This window comes from Polyodon spathula, chromosome 6, assembly GCF_017654505.1.
Source record: "Polyodon spathula isolate WHYD16114869_AA chromosome 6, ASM1765450v1, whole genome shotgun sequence".
In the NCBI taxonomy this organism is placed as follows: Eukaryota; Metazoa; Chordata; class Actinopteri; order Acipenseriformes; family Polyodontidae; genus Polyodon; species Polyodon spathula.
The window spans coordinates 39687249-39712597 of NC_054539.1; the positions used below are offsets into that span (position 1 = coordinate 39687249).

Here is a 25349-nt window from a genome sequence, read left to right on the forward strand (position 1 = left end):
TTTTTTAATCTACCAGAAGCTTCTGTTGCATACATATCGCTGACAATAGTGCAGAACGTAGGATAAACCAATGTTCATGTTGGGGTGCATATTGTTTTTATAATAAATGTTGTCCTTCTGGAGTCCTGAATGCCTTTTAATTTGTTTGTTTTTTAAACCATTTAAATGCAAAACCATAAAAACATGTGTACAGCCTTCTTTAAAATGTATTTGTCCTGTGGTTCCCTTTACTTAATATTTCTGCACGTACTACTACTTTGTATGTGATGTACCATACGTGAATGTAAACATCTAACACTGGTATGTACAAAACTCTTTCAAGTAAATGTGTTATGATTTTGAATGTGTGGTTCTTAAGGATGGTATTATTGTCATTGCTTGCACCTCTTTCTTTACAAATTAAGCACTGGTCAAAACTAATGACTCAAAATGACTCTACTCGAGTCCCAATTTTGTTGACTCATTACAACTCTACCTCTTACCGACAGTTTTTGCTACAGTTGTCTTCAGTGATTCCGTCCTCATCCTCTCCCCAAATGTCCACAGCGGAAAATATCAAGGCAACCAGTATTGCAAAGCAGCACACCAGGGCAAAGACCACAATGCATTTCTGTTGAGACTGAAAGAGAAAAAAAGGCAACAAAACCTCCATCAGAACTGAGAATCTTCAATTCCCTTACAGAAAATGTAAACTGCATTAATAGAGGTGTGCTGAGAACACAAGATTCAGGATGGGGACTTGGGACTTGGGACTTGAGATTGGGATTGGGAAAACCAGTCATTGATAGGACCAAAAGTGTATCTACTCAAGTAAAGATTGTATCAATCTTTTATGTACTTATTTTAAATGGCAAGTGTTGCTAAGAGCCATGTGGGGTAGGGCTGAGGCCTGCACATGAAACATTTTAGTTTTTAGCAATTTTGAGTTTGGGATTGTTGTAAATAATAAAATTGTGTAAATCGTTCTATAAATAATTATTATAGCCGGACACTGTCTGGGACACCCTACCTGCTGTGTTTGCTTTTGGGAACTGGACAGTTGCGGATCCCTAAGTGGGTCAGGGTTTTAATTGTTATAGGCGAAGGAATAAGGATTAGTTTAGGGATTTTAGATCCTACATAAAAGTATAGGAGCGAGTTGTGTAAGCGAGACCTCCGTTGATTAATGGAGTAGCGCTCACCATCCGATCGCCAACTATTGTTTGTAGCTTTGTGGTCACAGTGTTTTATTTATCTTTTCATACATTTGTTGTATGTCATCTATGAGCCACCGGTGCTAGTAGCGTCATGTTTTTTTTTGTTTGATTATCTTAGATAACCCCATTTTACACCATGTATTCTTACAAAAAGAGAAAGTTAATGTTACTGGTTACACCCCATTCATACAGTGAAGATATCTAAAGGCACTAAAGCTAAATTTTTGACTGTGTGAATTACTTATGCCAGATCTGTTCAGGCATATTTTAAGTGTAGGAGGTGGTTTAAGTGGAGGCATCACTGCAGCGTGAAAAAGTAAGGCAGCATTGTTATGGTCCGCTTCCGCCTACAGCCCGCAGCTATATATGCCGGAGCATGAGACAGAGTCTGCAGGGTCACAAAAAGGATCCACAGGCTAACACTGGTGCAGCCTTGGCAGGGGATTCAAGGGATTCAAGGGATGCATATCAACTGAAACAAGGGATGGGGGGCCTGGGGCAGGAAATGTTTATACAATGTTTTTTTTTTTTTTTTTTTTTTTGGCAGGCTTTAAGCTATTTAAGTGGAGCCTGCAAACTCCCCGGGGCAGAGTGTGGGGAAGCTTGCCATGTTATTGTCTGCTGTAACCCTGAATAAAATAATTGCTGTTCAGGACTGAAACCACAGTCTCTGGTCTGATCTTTTCCTGAATTTTCACTGTTCCTGAATAGCTGTACACTACATTATTGTAAAACATGTTTTTATTAAAAATATTTAAGTATTGCACATTTTTTATTTAATTTTAGGACCATACTCAAAAGTCCGATGAACTAGAATCTGTCAGTAGACTGTCTGTATAATGTGGTTAAACAGCAAACCTGCAACAAGATTGAATGTTCTTGCTCCCTTTGTGTTAACAGGGCTGCAGGTTGAGAGGCTTAGAGACAAGGTCTTAATCCATTGCTTCATACCACACAGCACAGTTTGCATAGATAGAACAAGGTTGAGATTTTTTACATTTGTTTAGGTATTGTACCCAAATTAGCCAAACAAAACAAAATTCAATTTGGAAACAGCTGGACTGAGTTTTAATTATTCTTGGGGTAGCCCCAAATGTCTCAAACTAGGCTACTTTGGAAATAATAAATACAAAACCATTAACTAAACCATTAATGCGCTAATAAATAGGTATATTGCATGCCTATGCTTTTAAATAAAATGGTCAAACCATCCGATTTATTTATTTATGCATTAATATTGTATGAAACTGAAGATGATCCTGTATGATGAGAATGGCTATTTGTCTTACTTTAAGAAAGGGATGGGCACTGTATATTATTTCATACGTTCATCCACAACTTTAAACACTAAATTAGAAATCTTACGTAAAACTTAAAAAAAACAGACACAAAAAAAAAACTGTACAATTCTACCCACAGACCATGTTAATTTAGTTGTCATCCCTTCATATAAAAACAAGACTAGTTGGAATTATTCTCCAGAGAAACCCCAATTGTGGCAAACTATTTAAAAAAAAAAAAGTTAAAGCAGTAGCCTAATAGATGCATTGCAGACCTACACTTTAGCCACTTTTATTTATTTATTTCAAAAGTACAAAAGCGGATCTTCTTCAGATCGGCTTCAGGTTAAGTGAACCGATTGGCATGTATGTAATGTGCGTCCTATATTGTCTTGAGAAAGAATATTGTAAAAATATGCTGTTTTTCCATTATTTCTGTGTATACTGTATACATTATGCACTTTAAATAAATTATTTGATGCAGCCTCGCTTACTCTCAGTTTGTTCCAGTCACAGCAGTCTCTCGGTTGGAACTATACTCTCCTCCCTTCCCCCACCTTCTTTGGGGTGTGTCTTTTCGGGAATACAGGTAGGAAAACTACACCTCCCGGCAGTGATCAGAGAGAGGACACACCTCTGATCTCAAAGCACTAAGCAGATATCTTGAAATACATTTGAGACAGACTTTAAATTTATAATTGTAAAAAGTTCTCAGGATGGTAACATGAAAAGAAAAATGACAGGTATGTTATTTAAATAGTTTTAGCAACACATGGGGATGTATATAATGTTATATTTTTTGGAATCCGGCTACTTGCTCTTTAACAAGCAACTAATCTTTATTAAAGCTCTTATGAAAAATAAAGAATTTTATGCTGGACACACTTTACTACAATCGGTATTCGTAGCTGTATTTACATTAATAAAGATGAGTTGCTTCTGCTTTGAAATGAAAAAATAAGACTTACAATTTAAAACACCATTTATTGCTTTACAGGAAAAAAAAACAGAAAATGAAATTAATTTTACTATCAATGCATTTCTCAGTTGTAACTGAGATACAGGAATAGCTTAACAGGTATCAATTTAATTTTTAAAGGAGAGGAGAAAAGTCTGGGTAAAACATTGAAAATCGGGGGGCGCCAGAGAGAGCATACATTTAACAGGAGCTCCACTCATTTTCACATTCAAATGCTCAGTATTTCTTTTTTGAAATATTTTTCTGAAAGTCCCAAAAACATCTTAATGTTGAGTAACTGAAAAGTACAGGTGATTGTATTGAAAAGGACAGGCAAGATTATAGGCTATATTTGATAAATAAATATGTATTGAAATAATCAGTTTAAATTACCGGTTTTGGTGCTTCTTGGTAAACATGCTTATAATTATCAATTTCTTGCGAATATGCGGCTCAAACGTCATCAGTATATCTAATACACATATTTAGGAAAAGACATGAACGGGCATGTGCATTACATTCCAGAATGCAGAGTAATTTAAATTTTACAACCCAAATGGTCAAATTGCCTGGCTTGGCGCTTCTGGTGTTAAACATACAGATCAGTTTCAATTGTGCCCAAACTGGATCGGACAAATGTATCAATCAAATTTTGGGGCCAAAGCAAGGGGTGTTGCTATTCTGTTTCATAAAACAATACCAATCGTAAAAACCTGACCCTGATGGATATATAATATAATTTTTTAATATATCAATGAAATACCCCCCTTACTGTTAGGTATGATAAGTCAATCTAAATCAATCTCAGAACTCCCCCAATCACTGTATAAAACCAATATTTCATTAATCTTAAAAAAAGACTGCGATGAAACAGAAGTTTCCTCGTACCGTCCGATTTCATTACTTAATGTAGAAATTTAAATTATAACTAAACTCCTTGCCAACAGTCTGAACTCTTTTATTTCAAACATAATACATGCTGATCAGACAAGATTAATTCCTAACAGACATATATATTTTAATTTGCACCACTTTTTTAATACTTTATACTCTAAAAATACAGATGGCACAAGTGCTGCTGTTATAACACTAGATGCAGAGAAAGCATTAGATCAAATTGAATGGGAATATATGCTGGCAGTATTGGAAGACCTTGGATTTGGCCCTTCTTTTATCAATTGGATTAAGATCATTTATGCAAAATCTGTTACAATTATTTAGATGAACTAGACAGGGATGTCCCCTTTCACCATCCCTGTTTGCCTTGGCCATCGAACCGCTGGCAACAAGTATTAGACAACATCCTGACATAGCACTTATAACCATCAACAGAAACACACATTAAATTTCACTTTATGCAGACGATATTTTACTGTACATCTCCTGTCCAGAAACATCACTTGCTCCACTGTTTAATTTAATTAAAACATTTGGGGCTTTTTCTGGATATAAGATTAATTGGGATAAAAGTAACTTAATGCCTATTGCAGACAATTTCCTTCAAAAACACACAAGAAAACATATTTATTTGGGAATTACAGTATCTAGAAAACCAGAAATGCTGCACAAGCTAAATTGTCAAAAAAAACTTGTAATTTTGGAGGACTTTCCCAATCTAGGGTATAAATGCTTTTTTATAGCTCTTTTAGAACCTTCCTATATTTTTACAGCAAAGCTTTTTTTAAATGCTGGACTCATTAATCATGCCATTCATATGGGGTATAAGGCTTCCAGAATTTCTAAAAAAACATCTCTGTAAACCCAAGGCTTTTGGTGGTTTTGGACTCCCATATTTGAAGTTTTACTACTGGGCAGCCAATTTGAAAATCTTTGCATATTGGAAGAACTGCTATCCAGATAACCTTAATGAGACTCATTCTTGGTTAGAAATTGAATCGACCTCCTGCACCTAACCCTCACTCCCTGCACTGCTTAATGCCACAACGAAGATACATAAATTAGTCTATGGAAAATCATTTAATAATCAACAATTCTCTTAGAATCTGGAAACACATTAAAACACACGTAAAAGGTTCCAACATGCTTCAGTCATGCCTTTCTTCCTTCAGGAAGCGATCCTATTTTTTCCAAGTGAAGAGAATTGGGAATAGCATTTTGCATCCTTTGAACAGTTACAGAGAAAGCATATATTGCCAGCTTCACTTTTTTTTTTCTTCGCTATCTGCAGGTCATACATTTTACAAGGACAAATTTGACTCAATTTGAAAATAAACCATGTCACCCAGAGCTTGATGAGTTTATGACAAGTTCCCCAAATGCTAAGCGATACACAAATCAATACCTCATTAGATTCATTAAACACACTAGGGAATTGGAGCTTGGCTCGCAGGTTTTGGGCAATACGTGGGAAGGCAGTCTCAGAAGCATTCATCAGTGCTCAGTCAATGCTAAACATAACTTCATTCAGTTAAAGATTTTGCATAACTCCACTATTCTAAAGCCATACTTCATAAGAACTTTCCAGAAGTTTCACTGACCTACAATAGGTGTAAAGTAGGTGAGGATACTCTAACCCACCACTTTTGGACATGTCCTAAACTAAATTTTGGATAAATATATTTGATTGTTATCGAGATGTTTAACAAAAAAAATAGACCCTGACCCTCTACTAGCAATTTTAGGAGTGATAGACTGATTTTGCCAGAACTCAATCTGAACAATGTGCACTCTCATTTGGAAAACTAAAACATGAATTCTGCAATCTTGGCAATCAGAGGAAGTCCCATTAAACCATATGTGGATAAGAGATCTGGTCGGTGTACCACATATGGAAAGGTTGCGGTATACTATGCTTAATAAAACACAGACATTTAATAAAATATGGCAGCCCATACTGAATTATATAACCGAAGAGAACACACACTAACACACTTGGCTATAGTGTACTTTACTAGAATGGTTGGAAATGTGTCCCTGAAGTAGATCTCATTATCTAATGGATTTGCACGATAAATGCCTGCTGCTCTGATATTGTTTCAACACCTATCTAAACGTTTTTTTTTTTATGTTGAAGGTATTACTGAAATGTAAACTTTTTGTTGTTGTTATTATTAGCATGACTGCTTCTGTTATATTTTAACCATTCTATTGAATGGATCTTATTGGCTCTTGCAGAAATACCTCTCACCTTTGAGTATTATTAGGCTTCCAGGTCATAGGCTGGGAAGCCTATTGTTATTGCTGGGATTATTATTATTTATTATTATTATTATTATTATTATTATTATTATTTTATTTATTAATTTTTTTCTTCCTTCCCAAAGTTGCTCAAAAACTCGTGAAAATTGGTAGGTTGGTAGATGCCTATGGGACTGTCTACCAGAAGCAAAAACAAATGTTGTAGGTTACATGGTTCAGTGGCCATATTGGATTTTGCGTAGATTGTCAAAACGTCTATGTATTGACTGCTGGTGGAAGTACGGCCTCTGCAGCTGAACCTGCAGCCCACACTCCATCTCCAAACCTTCAGCTCTTTTTTCTCTGCTCTGTTGCTATCTTTGATATACAGATGCAGGCAATTTCCCTTTTGTCTTCACTCATCTCAACGGTCACAAGATCCCATTACGGATACCATTTGGAAGCGACCAACACAGGGGTTGTTGTGTCCCAAGGAGAAGGCAATGATACAGGTGTATTGCAAACCTAATGGTTGGTGTTTATTTAAAAACAAAACAAAAACAGAAACAGGCAGGAACAATGGAGTAAGTATTTATAGTGATTGGCCAATTAAAACAGAAAGCAAAACAACAAATAAAATAATATAGCAAAAAAGTTAAATAGAGTAGCTGGAGACTGCTACAGGTAGGTACAACCTTTTAAACACATGTCTAGACACCCAAATCTAACACAAGCTCTCATTTTACACACAACCATCTTTCTCTGTCTCTATAGGAACTCAGGGCTCAAGCGCTCAGGACAGGGTTTTTATAATCTAGAACTCCTAGTCGTTGTCCCCTGGAATACCCCAGTATAAATAAAACTATTTACAATCATAATTAAAACTAGAATGCAAATAAATATAGGCCTAGTCATATTAGTAAACTATACATTTGAGTCACTATGGATGAGGTACTTTCAGAATTCTCCATTCATTCTTCCCCTCTCCATAGACTAAAATTATGCACATTTCCAAATAAAAATAAACTAATGCATTCTCATTTTAAAATGTATACAGATGCTACGAGGTCTCGTTCCTCTCTGCACCTCAACTTCCCGTACTGGTATTTTTATACTTATTCAGCTTTAAGTTACATAGAGGTGGATGTATTATAGCAAGAAAAATAAGTTTAAAAACTCAATGCTTAAAAGTAGCATTTGCAGTTATTAAGTGAAATCCTCTGCAATATATAATAAAATTGAACATGCAAATTACTCTTTGTTTGCTGCAATATTCAGTAACTGAATCAATTTTTTTTTTTTAGAATGAAAGGCCTCAAATTGTGAATTATTTAGTTTTTCTGTACACACAATAAAGGGCTTGACCAAGTTAAGTTAATTAATCACTTTCATACTGTTGTTCTCAAGGAGCGAATTTAATGAGATTGAATGTTGCCTTCCTGTAACACAGCCAAATGATAAAATGAAAGAACATTATTAAGAAAAATAGTCCCCGTTAACAGTATGCACATAGTCATTTATTTTCATTGAACTGCATTTAGAAAACGTAATATAGTCAGCGGATTAATGTGCTTTATAAATTTACAGCAAAACAGCAATGTCCTCAAGCACTACCCTTATATACCATAGTCAGAGCATTGCAAAGTGTAGTAAAACAGTCAATACTTTCCAATAAACACATAAATCACAATAAAATCAATGGTAAGGTAGTAAATACATTGTGTAAAAGAATAGAAGAAACATGAGAGACTAAAATTGTCTTTTTAAGGATACTGATTGTTGTGTATGTTTAAAATAAACTCATACCTGTCTCCTGTGCTGTACCTTTGACCACAATACCTTGTTCAGCCTAATCAGAGTTGCATGATATTCATTATATACACAAAATGTACGTCATTAATCAATTGTGGACTTTTAAGTTTCTACAAATGTATGCATTGGGTATTTGTTTCTATACATGTATGATCTTTCTGTAACTATATTTTACACACCATTTTCAAACAGTGACTTGGCAGCTGATATAAGACTTTAATGTTGAAGACAGCTGGTGTGAGTGATTTCAATAAAAGCACTAGAGGATGGAAAAAAAAAAACATTTGAACATTTTTGTTTTGGATATTTAGATGAGTCTTGTGACCGCAAGCAGAATCCTTATACTATTGTAATCACGTGAAGTCAGGCAAGTGTTCCAAAGAAGAAATATTTTAAATGCCAGAAATCCATTAGTCTCGCCAACACTATGATTCTGAATCCACATGTAAAATTTAGAAGATTGATGTAGCCAATAAATTAGGCAATGGATCTGAAGTTTGAAATAAAAGCAACTTGCAGCAGGTAAGTTGGAAGTTTCAACTTGATAGACAAGGTAGAAATTATTGGTGTGTAGATTTTTTAAACAACTGTATGTCATTGTATCATGGAACAGTAATTGGTATTTGCAACTCCTGTCTATTTATAGCCATGGAAGGATAAACATTGCAAAATCAAATTTGTTAAATCACAATCTGCTTAAGCTATCCCTCATCCATGACAAGAGTCATCTAGTTAATGAATCTTGATTGGCTTTGTTTACACTGGAGGATTTTTGAGTTCTGCTTAAGAAATTATGGGAAGTAAGAATGTATGCAAATTATAACATATAATAATATTCCATATACATTTTTAAACAGTTTTTTTTTATTATTATTATTTATTTATTTTTTGCTGAAACTGAAAACTGTATATGCATCACGAACAAAAAAAGAAACACTTCAGGACTCAACTGTATATGATATCCTGTCAATATTTTGTTACTGCACTGAGGTATTTTATTTTAGTTTAAATGCTTTTTATGTTATTTGTATAGAAGTAATTTTCAAAATATTTCAATACAACAATGTAAATTAGCTTTTTTTGTCACTATGCGTGCCATGTAGCATGCTGTTCTGTTTACCGTTGGTAGTGAAAAAAGTGTATTCATGTCCTTCTCCAAAATAGTATTATAAAAAGTATAGATTAGGGTGTAAGGGATTGTGACATTAACAATGATTTATTTGTCATATGTATATGTGTGTGTGTGTGTGTGTGTATATATATATAATGTAAACAAGCTGGCTGTAGTTTGGGTTAGTGCCCCTTTAAAAACGTGACCCAGAGATAAAAAGCTTACGCGCACTTTTATTCAAAATATAAATAAATTACTTTATTGCAGTAAAAAAACGCCATTCACTAAATTTAGCTCTCAGATGGTGCTAAAGAATATATCTAAAATATGTGCCTGCTGTGGTGTATTTAATATCGTACAGTAAATATAGCAGAACGAACTCACTGCAATTTTAATTTATTTTTACTGAAAAAATAATTGTAACGTAATCATAAGAGCTGTCTATGTTACATGTTGTCAGATCAGGACTAACACTGAGCATGGGAGCTGCAGCATGCGACTGTACTGTACTGTACACAGTAAAAGATGCGGTCACCAATTCCAGACACAACACTTGCAAAATATTTAAAATATAAACATGCTGACTTCACTGCAGTCATCAGCTGTGTGGTGTTAAGTTAAACAGTGTTGTGTACTGGTGTGTGTGGAACCGGATGTTTATTAAGCAAGGATCAGTGGTCTGGCAGGAGAGTAGGAAGGGACCAGAGAGTGACCTGGTAGCAGGCTGAACCAGCGGTTGTAATAAAAGCATTCTTTGTACATTATTATGATTGCATATTGCAGCTATTGAAATCCACAAATAAGGGACCACAACAAGCTGCACAGATTAACAGTTCAACAGAAGGAGGCAACAAACAAATGAGTACAGACACAACAAACCTGGTTGTAATGGGGTAGGTCTCAATTTTACAACAGCCATTTAAGATTGCACATAGTTATTGGTACACCTGGTGGTCCCTGCTGGAAACATTGGTACTTGAGAGAGAAAAGGTTGAAAACCACTGCCCTAAACCCTATATGCAGGGGTTATTCAGCATATCATGCATAACTTTATACAAAACGTATTCAAGAGTAAGTCAAATGATATTCACACTATAAAGATTTTAAAAAGTTTACTTTGTATTTTTTGAAAGACGTTAATGGTGTTATATTGGGTACAATTAGTCTGTGGATAATTAAGTGTTGTATTGCTTAGCCTCTTGACATTTTTATATAAAACAAAATTTCAATATTTTTTCATTAAACATTGCAATGTTTCACAGGTCCTAATTAGCATAAATCCTGTTGTAAGTAAATTAGCTATGTTTTATTACTACTGTGAGATTTATTTTTCATTGAATTTGGTTAGTGTTATTTGCTTGAGTGTGGGGAATCTGCTGTGCAGAATGAAAAGTCAGATTTTGATCTGTGACGAGAGAGAGAGAGAGAGAGAGAGAGAGAGAGAGAGAGAGAGAGAGAGAGAGAGAGAGAGAGAGTCTGGTTAAGAGTTAGCTGCATATGGGTCTGTTCTATTTTTTTGTCTGAATAAACTTGCCATGTGAAGTGGCCTGCTTGCATTTCACCCCCACCTGGTTGGTTTTTCTTTCGAACCCTCTTACATTACTATATTGCAGGAATTACACATTTAACAATAACCAGTAAAAACACTACATTAAAAGGCAAATATATGCAGTATTATCTGTAATCCTTGAACACAATTGAATGCTAGTTTTTATGTACTGTATGGTGTTGTAATCAGATACTACTGAATATTAGTTTGTTATAATTATGTACAATAAGATTGAATGTAAGAAATGCAAAAGCATTAGTCACACATGCTGCAGTACATTTACTGACAGTTAACGAGAGCCTATTAGGTGGGAGTTGGGAGGTCAGAGGAGTACTGTACCAGCGATCAAAACAGCATCAATTCTTCTAGGTACACTTGCACAAAGTCAGGGATTTTGCAGGCATATAGTCAGGTGTATGATTAAACAATTATACCAAACAGGTGCTAATGATCATCAATTCAATATGTAGGTTGAAACACAATTATTAACTGAAACAGAAACAGCTGTGTAGCAGGAATAAAACCGGGTGAGGAACAGCCAAACTCAGCTAACAAGGTAACTAATACACCACGGCAAGACTGAGCACAACAACAAGACATGAGGTAGTTATACTGCATCAGCAAGGTCTCTCCCAGGCAGAAATTTCAAGGCAGACAGGGGTTTCCAGATGTGCTGTCCAAGCACAAAGAAACGGGCAACGTTGAGGACCGTAGACGCAGTGGTCGTCCAAGGAAACTTACTGCAGCAGATGAAAGACACATCATGCTTACTTCCCTTTGAAATTGGAAGATGTCCAGCAATGCCATCAGCTCAGAATTGGCAGAAAACAGTGGGACCCTGGTACACCCATCTACTGTCCGGAGAAATCTGGTCAGAAGTGGCCTTGATGGTAGACTTGCGGCCAAAAAGCCATACCTCCGATGTGGAAATAAGGTCAAGCGACTCAACTATGCACAAAAACACAGGAACTGGGGTGCAGAAAAATGGCAGCAGGTGCTCTGGACTGAAGATTCAAAATTTGAAATATTTGGCTGTAGCAGAAGGCAGTTTGTTCCCCGAAGGGCTGGAGAGCGGTACATGAATGCGTGTCTGCACGCAACAGTTGTGGTTCCTTGCAAGTTTGGGGCTGCATTTCTGCAAATGGAGTTGGGGATTCGGTCAGAATTAATGGTCTCCTCAATGCTGAGAAGTACAAGCAGATACTTATCCATCATGCAATACCATCAGGGAGGCATCTGATTGGCCCCAAATTTATTCTGCAGCATGACAACGACCCCAAACATACAGCGAAAGTCATTAAGAACTATCTTCAGCGTAAAGAAGAACAAGGAGTCCTGGAAGTGATGGTATGGCCCCCACAGAGCCCTGATCTCAACATCATTGAGTCTGTCTGGGATTACATGAAGAGAGAGAAGCAACTGAGGCTGCCTAAATCCACAGAAGAACTGTGGTTAGTTCTCCAAGATGTTTGGGCCAACCTACCTGCCGAGTTCCTTCAAAAACTGTGACCAAGTGTACCTAGAAGAATTGATGCTGTTTTGAAGGCAAAGGGTGGTCACACCAAATATTGATTTGATGAAGATTTTTCTTTTGTTCACTCACTTTGCATTTTGTTAATTGATAAATATAAACTATTAACATGTCTATTTTTGAAAGCATTCTTACTTTACTGCATTTTTTCACACCTGCCTAATATATATATATATATATATATATATATATATATATATATATATATATATATATATATATATAAAATTGTACAGGACTGAGTAAAATTCCAAATGAATAAAAAACAAAACAACTAAACCCTGTGCAAGAAAATATCTTCTGCCAGCTTTTGGATAGGGCTTAGAGTGACCTGAAAAGCCTCCCTGGAGTTTAAGTTCTTACCATCCAAGCTGAGGAAGAGGTAAACAGGTAGCCCTTGTTTTATCCCCTGCTGTGTTGCACTGAACTCTACTGGGAAAAAAAAGGGATGTGAAGGATTGCTGTGCTGTAAGTAGTTCATCTTGGGTTGTCTGTCTGGACTCTACCATAAAATAACATTTGCATGCTAAGGTGTGTGTACATTAGTTTGTATTAATTGTTTTAAAAAAAAAAATACTAAGGTCCATATGCATAAAAGATGCCGGTAATTTCTGGCTATTAAAATAAATTACTGCACAGTATTTAACACACAATTTATAGAACAAGAGATCAACAAAGAAGGTATCACAGCCAGCCCAGGGAGGGTTGAAGATGTTACAAGCCTACACCCACCACAAAACATGGCAGAAATAAGGAGACTGCTGGGAATGAAAAACTACATAGGCCGATACCTGCAAAACATTTTAATGCTGTGCACCGCTTAAATGATCTGCTCAAGTCTGATGCAGCATAGCTATAGGGTCCACAACAAGACGAGACCTTCAACAGAGTCAAAGTCATGTTATCCACTGCACCTGTTTTGGAATTCTTTGATCCAAACAAGCCTACAGTTGTCAGTCCAGATACCAGTAACTATGGCTAGGGGGTACCCTTCTTCAGGAGCACAGTAAAATACTGGAACCAGTAGCCTTTTGTCCCTGTACCCTCATTGATGCTGAAAAGCGATCCACACAAATAGAGAAGGAGTGCCTCGCTGGTGAATGGGCTTCAGAGAGGTTTTACCAGTAGCTATGTGGAGAACTCATACCGACTTGTAATTGATCACATCCCCTAATAAACAGCAAGGACCTCAACAAAGCACCAATTCAATGCCAACGCCTAAAGATCATAAAGTGCAGTCCAACTGCTGAATACGTGCCAGGGAAGAACTTGCTCACAGCTGACATGCTATCGAAGCACCCAAGGAAAAGCTCAGAACAATCAGAATTAGAGAAAGAAGAACAAGCATATGTCAGTGCTATAGAAGAACATGACCTGTGAGGAAATCTGTACAAGAACAGATTAAACATGAAACATTCAGTGACAGCCAGCTGCAGTGTGTGTTGAAGTATATAAGAAATAGGTGGCCTGACTATTTTAGAGATGTAGCTGCACTGGCAAAGAAATACTTTGCAGAAAGGGGACACCTAAGTAAATTGAACAGACTTGTAAAACCCGGAAGCAAAATTGTTATTCCATGCAGTATAAAAACGGATATGATATAAAAGATACACCAAGGCCTAATCAAATGTAGTGAATGAGATAGCAGTCAGCTTGGTGACCAGGGATTGCAATGGAAGTGAAAGAAATAGTCCTGTCAGGTCAATTCTGCAATGAAAACAAATTAAGCAAACGCAAAGCCCTCATCACTACTCAGCTGCCTGAGCTACTATGACAGAAACAAGCTGCAAATATGGAGGGAGATTTTACCTTATTGTTGCTGACTACTTTTTACGATGGCTGGAGATATTGGACTTACAAAAGACCAACAGTGAAATAGTGATCTCAAAGCTGAAGAGCATATTTGCTAGATTTGGAATACCAGAGACAATGATAACTGATAATGGACTGCAGTTCACTGCCTGGCAGTTTAAAGTGTTTGCGACTATGACTTTGATCATGTGACCTCTAGTCCGTACTATCCACAAGCCAATGGAGTGGCTGAATGTACACGCAAAACTGCAAAAGGGATTCTAAAGCAGGCTGATCCCTACCTTGTATTACTTTACTAAGTTGTCAATGCTCACAGAGTCAACAAAAGAAAGCCCAGAGGAACTAATGACGGGACAAAGAATCCACACCACAGTTCAAACATTAAGGGAAAATTTTATCCCAGGGTGGCCGAACTTAACATTTGTGAGACAGAAGGATGTGAAAGCAAAACAGTCCTACGAAAAGTACTAAATAAGAAACCTTATGCAAGATAGCTTCCTCAGCTAATGATCAGAGACAGGGTCTGAGTTAAGACAGATGGTGAAAAAGAATGGCGTACAACTGGAATCGTTCAAGAGACATGCACAACACCACAGTCATATGTTATCCAGATGGAACAAGGAGGCACAAGAGACACATTCAGCTTGTGAATAAAAAGGACACTCGTCAACAGCTGAGGGGCAGCATACATGTCCAGAAGAGATACAAGGTCTTAGTGCAAGTTCCAGTCAACATCAACAACAGACTACTGAAACAACAGAGGAAAGCCACTGCCAAAGCAAGGCAATAAGCTCTCCAAGGCCAAACGTTTAGATGTTTAGATATTTTTATATTTAGATTGGGAAAGGGCTTCATGGGGCAGAATAATCCCTGTACTTCCCAAAAGCTTGACTTCCTTCTTGCCTACACTACCCCATCTTAAAAAACTCTCTCTTGATCCCTCATCCTGTCTCCCTTCTCCCATTCCTCTTTAAAACCCTTGCCAAAACCCTCTGCTTTCCTATTAACACATTCTCCGCTCAACCCTCTCCAATATGGTTTTTGCCTGACATGCTCCAGTGAAACTGCTTTCGACAGGTGTCCCCCATGGCTCAGTCCTGGGACTCCTCCTGTTTTCTCTCTACAGCCGCTCCCTGGGTCCCCTCATCTCCTCCCATGGCTTCTCGTATCATTTCTACGCTGATTATGCCCAGATCTTCCTCTCCTTTCCCCCCTCTGCCTCTGACATTACCACCCATAGCTCTACCTGCCACTCGGCCATCTCCTCCTGAATGCAAAGCATCATCTCTAACTCAACCTCTCCAAATTAGATCTTCTTTTCTTTCTCATCTTCCTCCCCCACCACTAATCTCTTTATCTCTATTGCTTTTCACTCTGTCCTTCCTTAATCTCACTGGACTCACCAAGAACCTTGGTGTCACCCAACTTGCTCTTCAATTAATTATTTAGCACCCTTCCCCTGTATCATGACTCTGATCCCTTCCGGCAAGGACGATTCAGAGCCCAAGCTGCTCTTGCACTAAGACTGGACTGTATGGCTCTCTACTATACTGGACTAATTCTAAGTAAAGTAACCAGTACTGCTCCGTAGTTAGTGACTCGAATAACACAAAAGATCATTATGACTATATGGAACTGACATCTGGAACTCTTAGGACTGTTATGATCACGTTCTGGTTGTACCAGTACTTGCATCAGCTTGTACTTGCACTGAACTACTCCATACCTTGCTGTATTCTACTCCTGCTCTTAATATTACTACTCTTCCTATATCTTGTATTTGATTTTACTCTTATAGGTATCCATATTCACTTTTTTTGTAAATGCTGTTATTTGAAATCATTCCCATCCATTTATTATACTTACTATGAGCTTTTACTGGACTTTACGTATCAGAAATATTTTTACTATAAGTTAACTGCTCTCAGTCGAACTTGCTCTTCAATTAATTATTTAGTGTATTCTTTTTTTTTTGCTCTCATTTGAATTTGAGCTTATTTGCTCTTAACTGCTCTTATCTGTAATATGATATTCTGTAATGTGATATTTTATAATGTGATACTTTGTACTGTGATATTTTGTAACAATTGTATAATATAATACTAATAATAAAAAGGCTTAAGACAGTCTACCCATAGTCCTTAGTTAGTTACTTTACTAACTGTTCTAAAAATAAACAAACAACAGCCATGTTTTACTTAAAAGGGGGAGAAGTAATAGAATGTTATTCTTTGTATTATTGATGTTAATAAAGTTGTATAGTTTCAAACATATCCGTGATATGCTCTGTGATATAATAAAAATATAATAAGTGTGCAAGAGTTAAAATTAAACACACAGCTGTCTCATTCTGCTTCTTTCCTATTGACCACAATGACACATCTATAACACAGTTATTTTAATGTGTTTTTTGATCAAGGTGAAGCATAGCCCATTCTTAAGTATTCATATTGGGGAAAAAAAATATTTACGTGTTTAAATAGTTAAACACGCAAATAAATTAAAACGTGTATAGTTTAATTGTGTTTCCAAAATTATTTCGTGTTTAATTCTTAAACATTTGGTAATACAGCGATACAGTAAATTTACCATACAAAAGCTTATTTTAAACTAAAATAAATAAATACAGCTACACTGAAAAATCCTGCCTGTCACACAATACTAGTCAGTTTAAAAGCGACATTGGATTAGAAAACGCTACATATTTCTTGCAATTTATTTTTAGTTACTAATCCTGTTTGACACGAATATGTGTTTTTCAGCAGCTATGGTCAAACGTTTTACATCACCTGGAATTCTTGGATCTTGGAAAAAAAAAAAAAAAAAAAAAAAAAAAACAAAACTATGTGAACATAATTTAGATACCAACATCATTTAGTCAAATAATCTACAAATGATATAGCAAAAGTCTACAGGAAGCTAGTGCAGTATTTCATGATAGATTTCGAAATATGACATTTTTCAACTTATCAGTTTTTCGTTGAGTATCATTAGAAATTGCAGTATGTGTTTACATGTTAACATAACATCATTCAGAAGGTTTCAGAACTTAGTTCATTGTATAGAGTGATGCAACACATTGCTAAAAATAGGCCATTGCTATAAATAGTAAAATGATTTGAGCTCTTTCGGTAGTTGTTTCTAGCAGGTCCACTCTTCAGTTGATGTTATCGTTCTCTCCAAAGGTGAGTAACTGTGCTCCTGCTAAACTGATACCTGCTCACATCATCAGAGTAATCCAGAAAGATTGAGAGTTTAAAAAAATATATAACGGGGTGGCCACAAGTCACTGTACTGAATAAACTAGGGGCCAGTGTCATATCATAAGTCGCTGTACTGAATAAACTAGGGGCCAGTATCATATCTCATGGACCAATTTAACAATCAGACAGAAGCAGTCAACTTAATTGAGTAATTGGTGCTGGAATAAATATAGAATAAAAAATAACAAATGCAAAGGGTATTAAAATTAGGTGCCGTGGATTCTAATTAAGGGATAGATAATTAAACAACAGAGTGCTAAAGAATTAATTGCGATTTCATAATATCCTATTTATTAGAATTTACTGAGTTTGAGTATTTATATTCTCCTTACTCATGTACATTCAAACAGTGATCCTACATATACTATATTCATGTGATTTGCTTATTGATATGAACATTGCTATTATTATAGAAAGACAAATACAGATAATTTATAAATGCTTGCCTTTACTTATAATTGACATGTTACATTGAAGCTGAAAGATTAATTCAGTATTATCCATTGCTAAACTGAATGTACTGATTTTTTTTTACAAAAGTAAAAAACTGTTAAATTTAACTTAAACTCTTTAAATAAATTTGTATAAAGGGGTGTTGTACAATTAAGAAAAAAAAAAACTTTTTAGTTTTTTACATTCTGCATAACAACAATAGGTTGCGGGTGCAACCCCGGTTCCCTGAAAGAGAAAATAACCATTAACGTATGGGACATTGCCGTCAGGCAGTAGGGATTGGCTGAGCTTTATAGCAAAGCTGCCGATAGGCCTCTACGCGAGCTGCCGTGTAAGCCCGCCCCCCTGGGAGCTTACTATGCACAGCACGCAGAGACTCTCTTCCTCTTTTGCTCTTCGGGCCAAGAAGGCTTCCGGAGCGACCTCGCGGGTTGATGGTTATTTTCTCTTTCAGGGAACCGGGGTTGCATCCGCAACCTATCGTTCCCTTTCAATTCGAAAATAACCATTAACGTATGGGAACAGTGTACCCAAGCTGTCGCGAGGGAGGATTCTCGGCAGTAGGACAGACTTACGTCATAATGCAACTGCGTAGGCAATACATCCAGGCATATGCGGAGCTGCACCTCAGCGTCTATGCTCGCAATGACACCTTTCCTAAGGTGGGGTATCTGACACTACATTGGCATCCTGAGGTGCCATAGAGTGTAGTACAGATGCTCCAAGTAATGGAGCGGAGGAATCCAACACGTTTAATCTGTAAAACCTCATAAAGGTATGTGGTGTACCGCGCAAATATCAGACACTGGCACCCCTCTAAAGAGGGACCAGGACGTTGCCATACCCCTAGTAGAATGCGCCTTCAACTGCCCTGGCGGTGGAAGGCCTGCAGACTCATAGGCTAATTTAATAGCATCTACTATCCAGTGGGAAAGGCGTTGTTTTGACAACAGCTGACCCAACGTCTTAGAACCATGGCATATGAACAGTTGTTTTGTTTGCCTCACGGTCTTTGTACAGTCAATATAACACCTCAATGCCCACACAGGGCAGAGCATGTGTAACTGTTGTTCCTCTGGAGAGGAAAAGGGAGGAGGATGGAACACAATCAACTCGACCGGCTGGTTCATATGGAATAGGGATATAACCTTTGGCAGAAAGGCTGGATTTGTACGCATGCATGTAATTCACTGACGCGTTTTGCTGACACTACCGACAGCAAAAATGCTTGTTCATAGACATGAGCTTCATATCCACTGAGTGGAGAGGCTCGAATGGTGCCTTGGTAAGGGCTTCTAGCACCACGTCAAGGCTTCATGACGGTAAGTTGGTCACTCTTGGAGGTCGCAAGTGTCTTGTGCCTTTAAGGAACTGAGATGCCAAAAAGTGGCAACCCGGTGATAATCTGTCAAAGCGTACATGGCAGGCTGATATGGCGGCTAAATACACTTTAAGTGTAGAGGGAGATTTCCCTTCATCTAACAGTTTCTGCAGAAACTGTAATATTACTGCCATTGGACAAGATATTGGGTCATGGCCCCCCGCCAGACACCAATCTTGGAACAACTGCCATTTGTACGTGTACTGCGACCTGGTAGAGGGCGCTCTGGCGCTCTGAATGGTCGAGATCACTGCTGTCGAAAGCCCTAAGGCTGACAGGCATTCCTGCCCAGGGGCCAAGCCCATAGCTGCATAGGCTTGGGGTTCAGGTGCCAAAGCCAATCTTCGGCCTGGGACAATAGGTCTGCTCGCAGGGGAAGCTCCCGCGGTTGACCATGCAGTAACTGCACCAAGCTCGGGAACCATACTCTCCGAGGCCACAGAGGAGCGATCAGAATCATTGTCGCTCGCTCTACCCTGACCTTCTCTAAGAGGGCGGGGAGCATCGGAGTCGGTGGAAATGCATATAGGAGGACTGGCGGCCAATTGTGAGCCAGTGCGTCGACTCCTAGGGGGCTGTTGGGATCCCGCACCGAGAATCATAGGGGGCAGTGCGTGGTCTCTCGCGAAGCAAAGAGATCTACCTGCGCTCTGCCAAACCATTCCCAGATGCGCTCTACCACCTGAGGGTGGAGACGCCATTCTCCTGTAAGAGGGCCTCCTCTGGATAGGAGGTCCGCTGCGTAATTGACTCTGCCCGGTAGGTGAACCGCGCGCAGAGAGGTCAAGCGCGGCTGTACCCATAGCAACAGCCGTGCTACCATTCGGTGAAGGCGGGGGGACCGTAGGCCTCCCTGGCGGTTGATATACGCCACAACCATGGTGTTGTCCGACCGCACCAACACGTGCTTGCCCAGAAGCACTAGCAAGAAGTGCCGGAGGGCGAGGTCCACTGCTCTGAGTTCTAGAGTGTTGATGTGGGCTGACCTCCAGGGTCCTGACCACACTCCGCAGGTCCCAGAGCCGTTCCAGACTGCTCCCCAACCTTGGTTGGAAGCGTCGGTTGTAACCACTTCCCTCCGGAAGATGGGACCCAGGTGAACGCCCTGGCGGATGTTTGCCGGAACTTTCCACCAGCGTAGTGCTTCCCAGCATGTCTGGGATACCGTCAGCCTGCGATGTTTGTCTCTCCACGTATGTAACGCGAAGGCATTGAACCAGGTCTGTAGAGGTCTCTGGTGTAATAAGCCCAAGGGAAGGGCTTGTGAGGCAGCAGCCATCAGCCCCAGCATGCGCTGACACAGCTCCATGCTGATTGTTTCTCTCAACCTGAACAGGGAGAGACACCATTCCAGAGAGGAAACTCTTTCTGTTGACAGGGTCGCTTCCATGGACATTGAGTCCAGATGCAACCCCACGAACTCGGTCTGTTGGCTTGGCACGAGGGGGCTCTTCTCTGAATTGACCTTCAGACCCAGCCGCTGAAGATGGTTCGTAACCATCACTGTGTGCTGTGCCAGCTGCTCCTTGGACTGTGCGCAGACGAGCCAGTCATCCAGATAGTTCAGCAGTCGGACACCTTGAGCCTGCAAAGGAGCTAAAATGGCATCCTGGTCTGAGTGGTGGGAGGCTACCTCAGCCTCTACACTGTCCCCTTCCAGAATGTCAGAAGCATCTCTGGAGACGGCGTCAATATCCCAGTCCTTCTGTGACTGCATTGGGAGGGAACTAGCCAATGGAGGTTCAGGGGGGGCCGTTGGTTGGCTGGAGACGGGCCCGGCGGGCTGCTCTGGGGCTCAAGGTCCTGCTGTAGTCAGGGACATAAGCAGGGACTGCTGTCCCATCATGACCTCCATAAATTGGGACATTTTGGAGGTTAGCTCCACCACCTCAGATCTATTCGTGTCGCCTGTCTAGAGCGCGATCTAGACTCCCGAGGAAAGCGTGCTCTAGAAGGGGAGGGGCTGCTAGCCAGAGCACGTCCGGTGGGGGACCTCTGACCAGCTGTAATCTGGGAGGCTGGGCTCGTGGAGAGCTGCAGTCGCCCTGGCGGCGTCGCCGTGGATGATGGCGGGGCTGAGATGGTGTGGGAAGAGCCCGATGAAGGGGAGTGCCCACCCACTGATTTCTTGGCCCTTTTCCTAAGGGCGTGAGTCTGGAAACCAGCGCAAGACTGGCAAAAAGCCCTATCCGCCAGCGCAGATGCGGCGTGCTCTGGCCTGAGACATGCCATGCACTCGTCATGTGGGTCACTGGCAGGCAGCTTTGCCTAACAGGACGTGCAGCGGTGAAAGCCCAACATTTTGGGCAAACACGGCACAGTAAACATCGACCAAGCTCTGAACGAAAACGCCGAGCAACAAACGCTGATGCGTCGAGCGTTTTACCGTCGAGCGTATAGCGTCACGCGCCGATACGTCGATCGTCGATGCGCCGAGCGTCAAGTGTAGATACGCCGAGCATCGAGCGCGTAGCGTCAATGCGCCGAGCGTTGATGTGCCGAGCGTTGAAGCGCCAAGCGTATAGCGTCGATGCGCCGAGCGTCGAGTACGTGGCGTCGAAGCGCCGAGCGTCGAGTGTCGAAGCGCCGAGCGTATAGCGTTCCGAGCGTCGAGTGTCGAAGCGCCGAGCGTATAGCTACACCCAAGCGCCGAAGCTCTGACACCCCGCAGAGCGAGTACCGAGTGTGGAGACGCTGGCACAAGACGCCTAAGCGTCAGCTGACCCGCAGAGCGGAGACGCTAGTGCTGGTACGGTGTTTATATGGTGTTTATATACCTACCTTGGTGCTGGGGAAAATGTGCTTCGTGGTCGTCGTCTTCTTCTGGAACGCTGCAGCAAGTGCTTGGTGTACTGTAGATGGGCTGTAGGGCAAACCGTACAGCAGTGGAAGATAATAGCGGGTTGCAAAGCAGACTCCACACACACACACGGTCTAGCCACGCAAGACCGAGGCTGCAATATGCGCGTGGCCAAGGCCAGCGACGCGCGTCCTAAACAATGTGTGTGTGTGTGTGTGTGTGTGTGTGTGTGTTTATATATATATATATATATATATATATATATATATATATATATATATATATATATATATATGAAAAATAATATATACAACCCAAAAACACACAGTATAAATAATATTTAATAATTATAAATAATTATAATAATAGAAGAATACGGAGACCACGAGGTTACACAAAAACGCGATGCCGAAGCAAAGTGTGAAGGATATAAATGTAATATACAAAAAATATATAACACAATTATAAAATCCAGTAACCAATAATAAACGTAACTGAAATAAACTCGGAGAAGGGTCCAAAACCAGCTTTGCTATAAAGCTCAGCCAATCCCGACTACCTGATGGCAATGCCCCATACGTTAATGATTATTTTCGAATTGAAAGGGAACCACAACACAAAAAAATGTTGATCACTATACATAACATTTACCTTGCAAGTTGGGTGTGTTTAGAAAACATGAGGTATTTTTGAGTGATGTACCTGCTTCCCTGATTTTCACTCAAATCTGACGCAGCACTTTGACTTTAGCAGGTGGAGATCACTATTTGGCACCTTGAATCCCAATAAGGACTGCTAATTAGGGGTTCAAGAGCAGCTTTGCATGTTGAGTCTGCTTTTGTGTGTGTGTGTGTGTGTGTGTGTGTGTGTAATGAGCGATAGTATCTCGCGCCAAGTTACAGCAAGGCGTGAGAACTGCCAATGACTATTTCTATACAGCACGGATAGTTTACATGTTTTCAGGTACTGGCGTAGCAAAAGTAAATCAGCCAAAAGCACCATTTCACACTGAATTTGTAGTTTTATGTGAAATATAGAAAATAAGTAAATACCTGTCATACACTAAGAGAAATAAGTCGCCAAAGGAAGGTAAAAATGTATCTCCTTTTTCTCCCGACGTATTTTTTTGCAGACCCCAGGCACATTTATCCACAAATATGTATGTTACAGGACATCCGAGATTACTGACAATGAACTTCTTTTGTCAACATAGAAATAAACTAGGGAACGCACTTATTGCGACGTCTATATCATTTATATTAAATTCTTTATTTATGTTTTAAAAAGGAACATCTGCCTGTAAAAATGCGTAGAGAACTGGTACACGAGTGAATCTAAGCTGCTGTAATAAAGCAAAATACCCCATGCCTGGTTGATTAATAATATATTTTACTGCTCTTGCCTAAATTGTTTTTCAAATGTCATTAGTGGGGTGTCATGTTGTTAGTAGTAAATACTGTTTCAAATCATTTATCTTACTATTCGTTAATTAAAAATAAACTGAGGTATAAAATGAAACTGATCAACAGGTATTGCAGATCACCATGGCTGAAAACTGACAGAGACGTTATATATATATATATATATATATATATATATATATATATATATATATATATATATATATATATATATATATATATATGTGTGTGTGTGTGTGTGTGTGTGTGTGTGTGTGTGTTTAAAGCACTGCCTTTCACAACAATCTCAAAACAGTCTCAACCCATATTAGAGTGGGTGTTTATCTGGGTGGGTTACTCTCAAAAAACAAGCTTATTCTAAATTGCAATGGTACGCTAGACACTTGTATTTTTCGTAAGACAACTGATAGAAATACGATTTTACATGTGAAAAGTGATCATCCAAAACACTTAATTTCTAATATACCCTATGGGCAATTGTTACGTTTAAAACGCATTTGTAGCAACTCATTGGATTATGAAACTAAAGCTTTGGATATGCAGAATCGATTTCGATCTAGAGGCTATAACAATACAACGTTCATATTGGCATACAATAAAGCGTAAAAATTTAAACGAATAGATTTAATAGAGCCCGTTGATAATGACCAACCAAACAAAGAAAGATTTGTAATGGATCATAATCATGTCTCCAATGAAATAAAAAAAAAAATATTATTTTGAAACATTGGAACAGTCTAAAATGTGACCCTAATCTGGGTATACTATCGACTATTCCACTGAGATTCTGTTTTAAAAGAGGTAGAAACTTAAAAGATTCAATTGTTTCTTCTATGTACTGTGTAAATCATCTTCCAGTGGCAATTGGCTAACAGCAGTTAGACATGTTAATTTCGTTGTAGTAAATGCGTGCATTACTCTAACACTTTTAATACTAAATATTTTAACCATCCACATATAGGTAAAAAATGTAAAATACAAGGTTTTATCAATTGCAATACAACGCATGTCATTTACATGCTTAAATGTCCTTGTGGCTTAATATACATCGGTCAAACGAAACGAAATTTAAAAACAAGGATAGCGGAACATAAGGCAGCTATTCGCAACAATAATTTGTATTATGCAATTGCTAGACATTATCAAACAATGAAACATGGTTCAGTTTCAAGCCTTCAATTTGTCGGGTTAGAAAATGTGTCAATAGCAGAGAGAGGGGGAAATATAGTAAAGTTATTATTTAAAAGGGAAGCCTGTTGGATATTTACTCTAAAAAACAATGGAACCGCATGGCCTCAATGAGAATTTACATTTAAATGCATTCTTGTAAATGTTGTAATTGGCATTTTAATTATGAATATAATTGGAATGTTTTGATATGTGAGGGGTTAGCTTCTATCTAATTGTTGTCGGATTTTAATTGAAAAAATATGGGCTATTCATCACTTAAATGGAGATAACAGTATTAATAAAGTGTTATATAAAAATTAAATTTGCCATTAACTTGTTAATTGATATTGTGATTGGAAATAATTAACGATGACCTGTATAAATTTGAGTAATATATTCACCACCTGACGAAGACACGTTTGAGTCGAAACTATTGTGGAGGTGGACTTTTAATCTATTGTTTGTTTAAATAAA

At 38.8% G+C, this 25349-nt stretch overlaps 1 protein-coding gene across 1 annotated transcript in view; it reads right to left on the reverse strand.

The window, feature by feature from the left end:
* Positions 1–25349, reverse strand: part of LOC121316553 (inactive phospholipase D5-like) — a 181622-nt gene that overhangs the window by 123075 nt on the left and 33198 nt on the right. The window contains exon 2 of the mRNA XM_041251598.1: positions 483–619. Coding sequence (XP_041107532.1) covers positions 483–619 — 137 coding nt within the window. The remainder of the gene's footprint in view (positions 1–482; positions 620–25349) is intronic.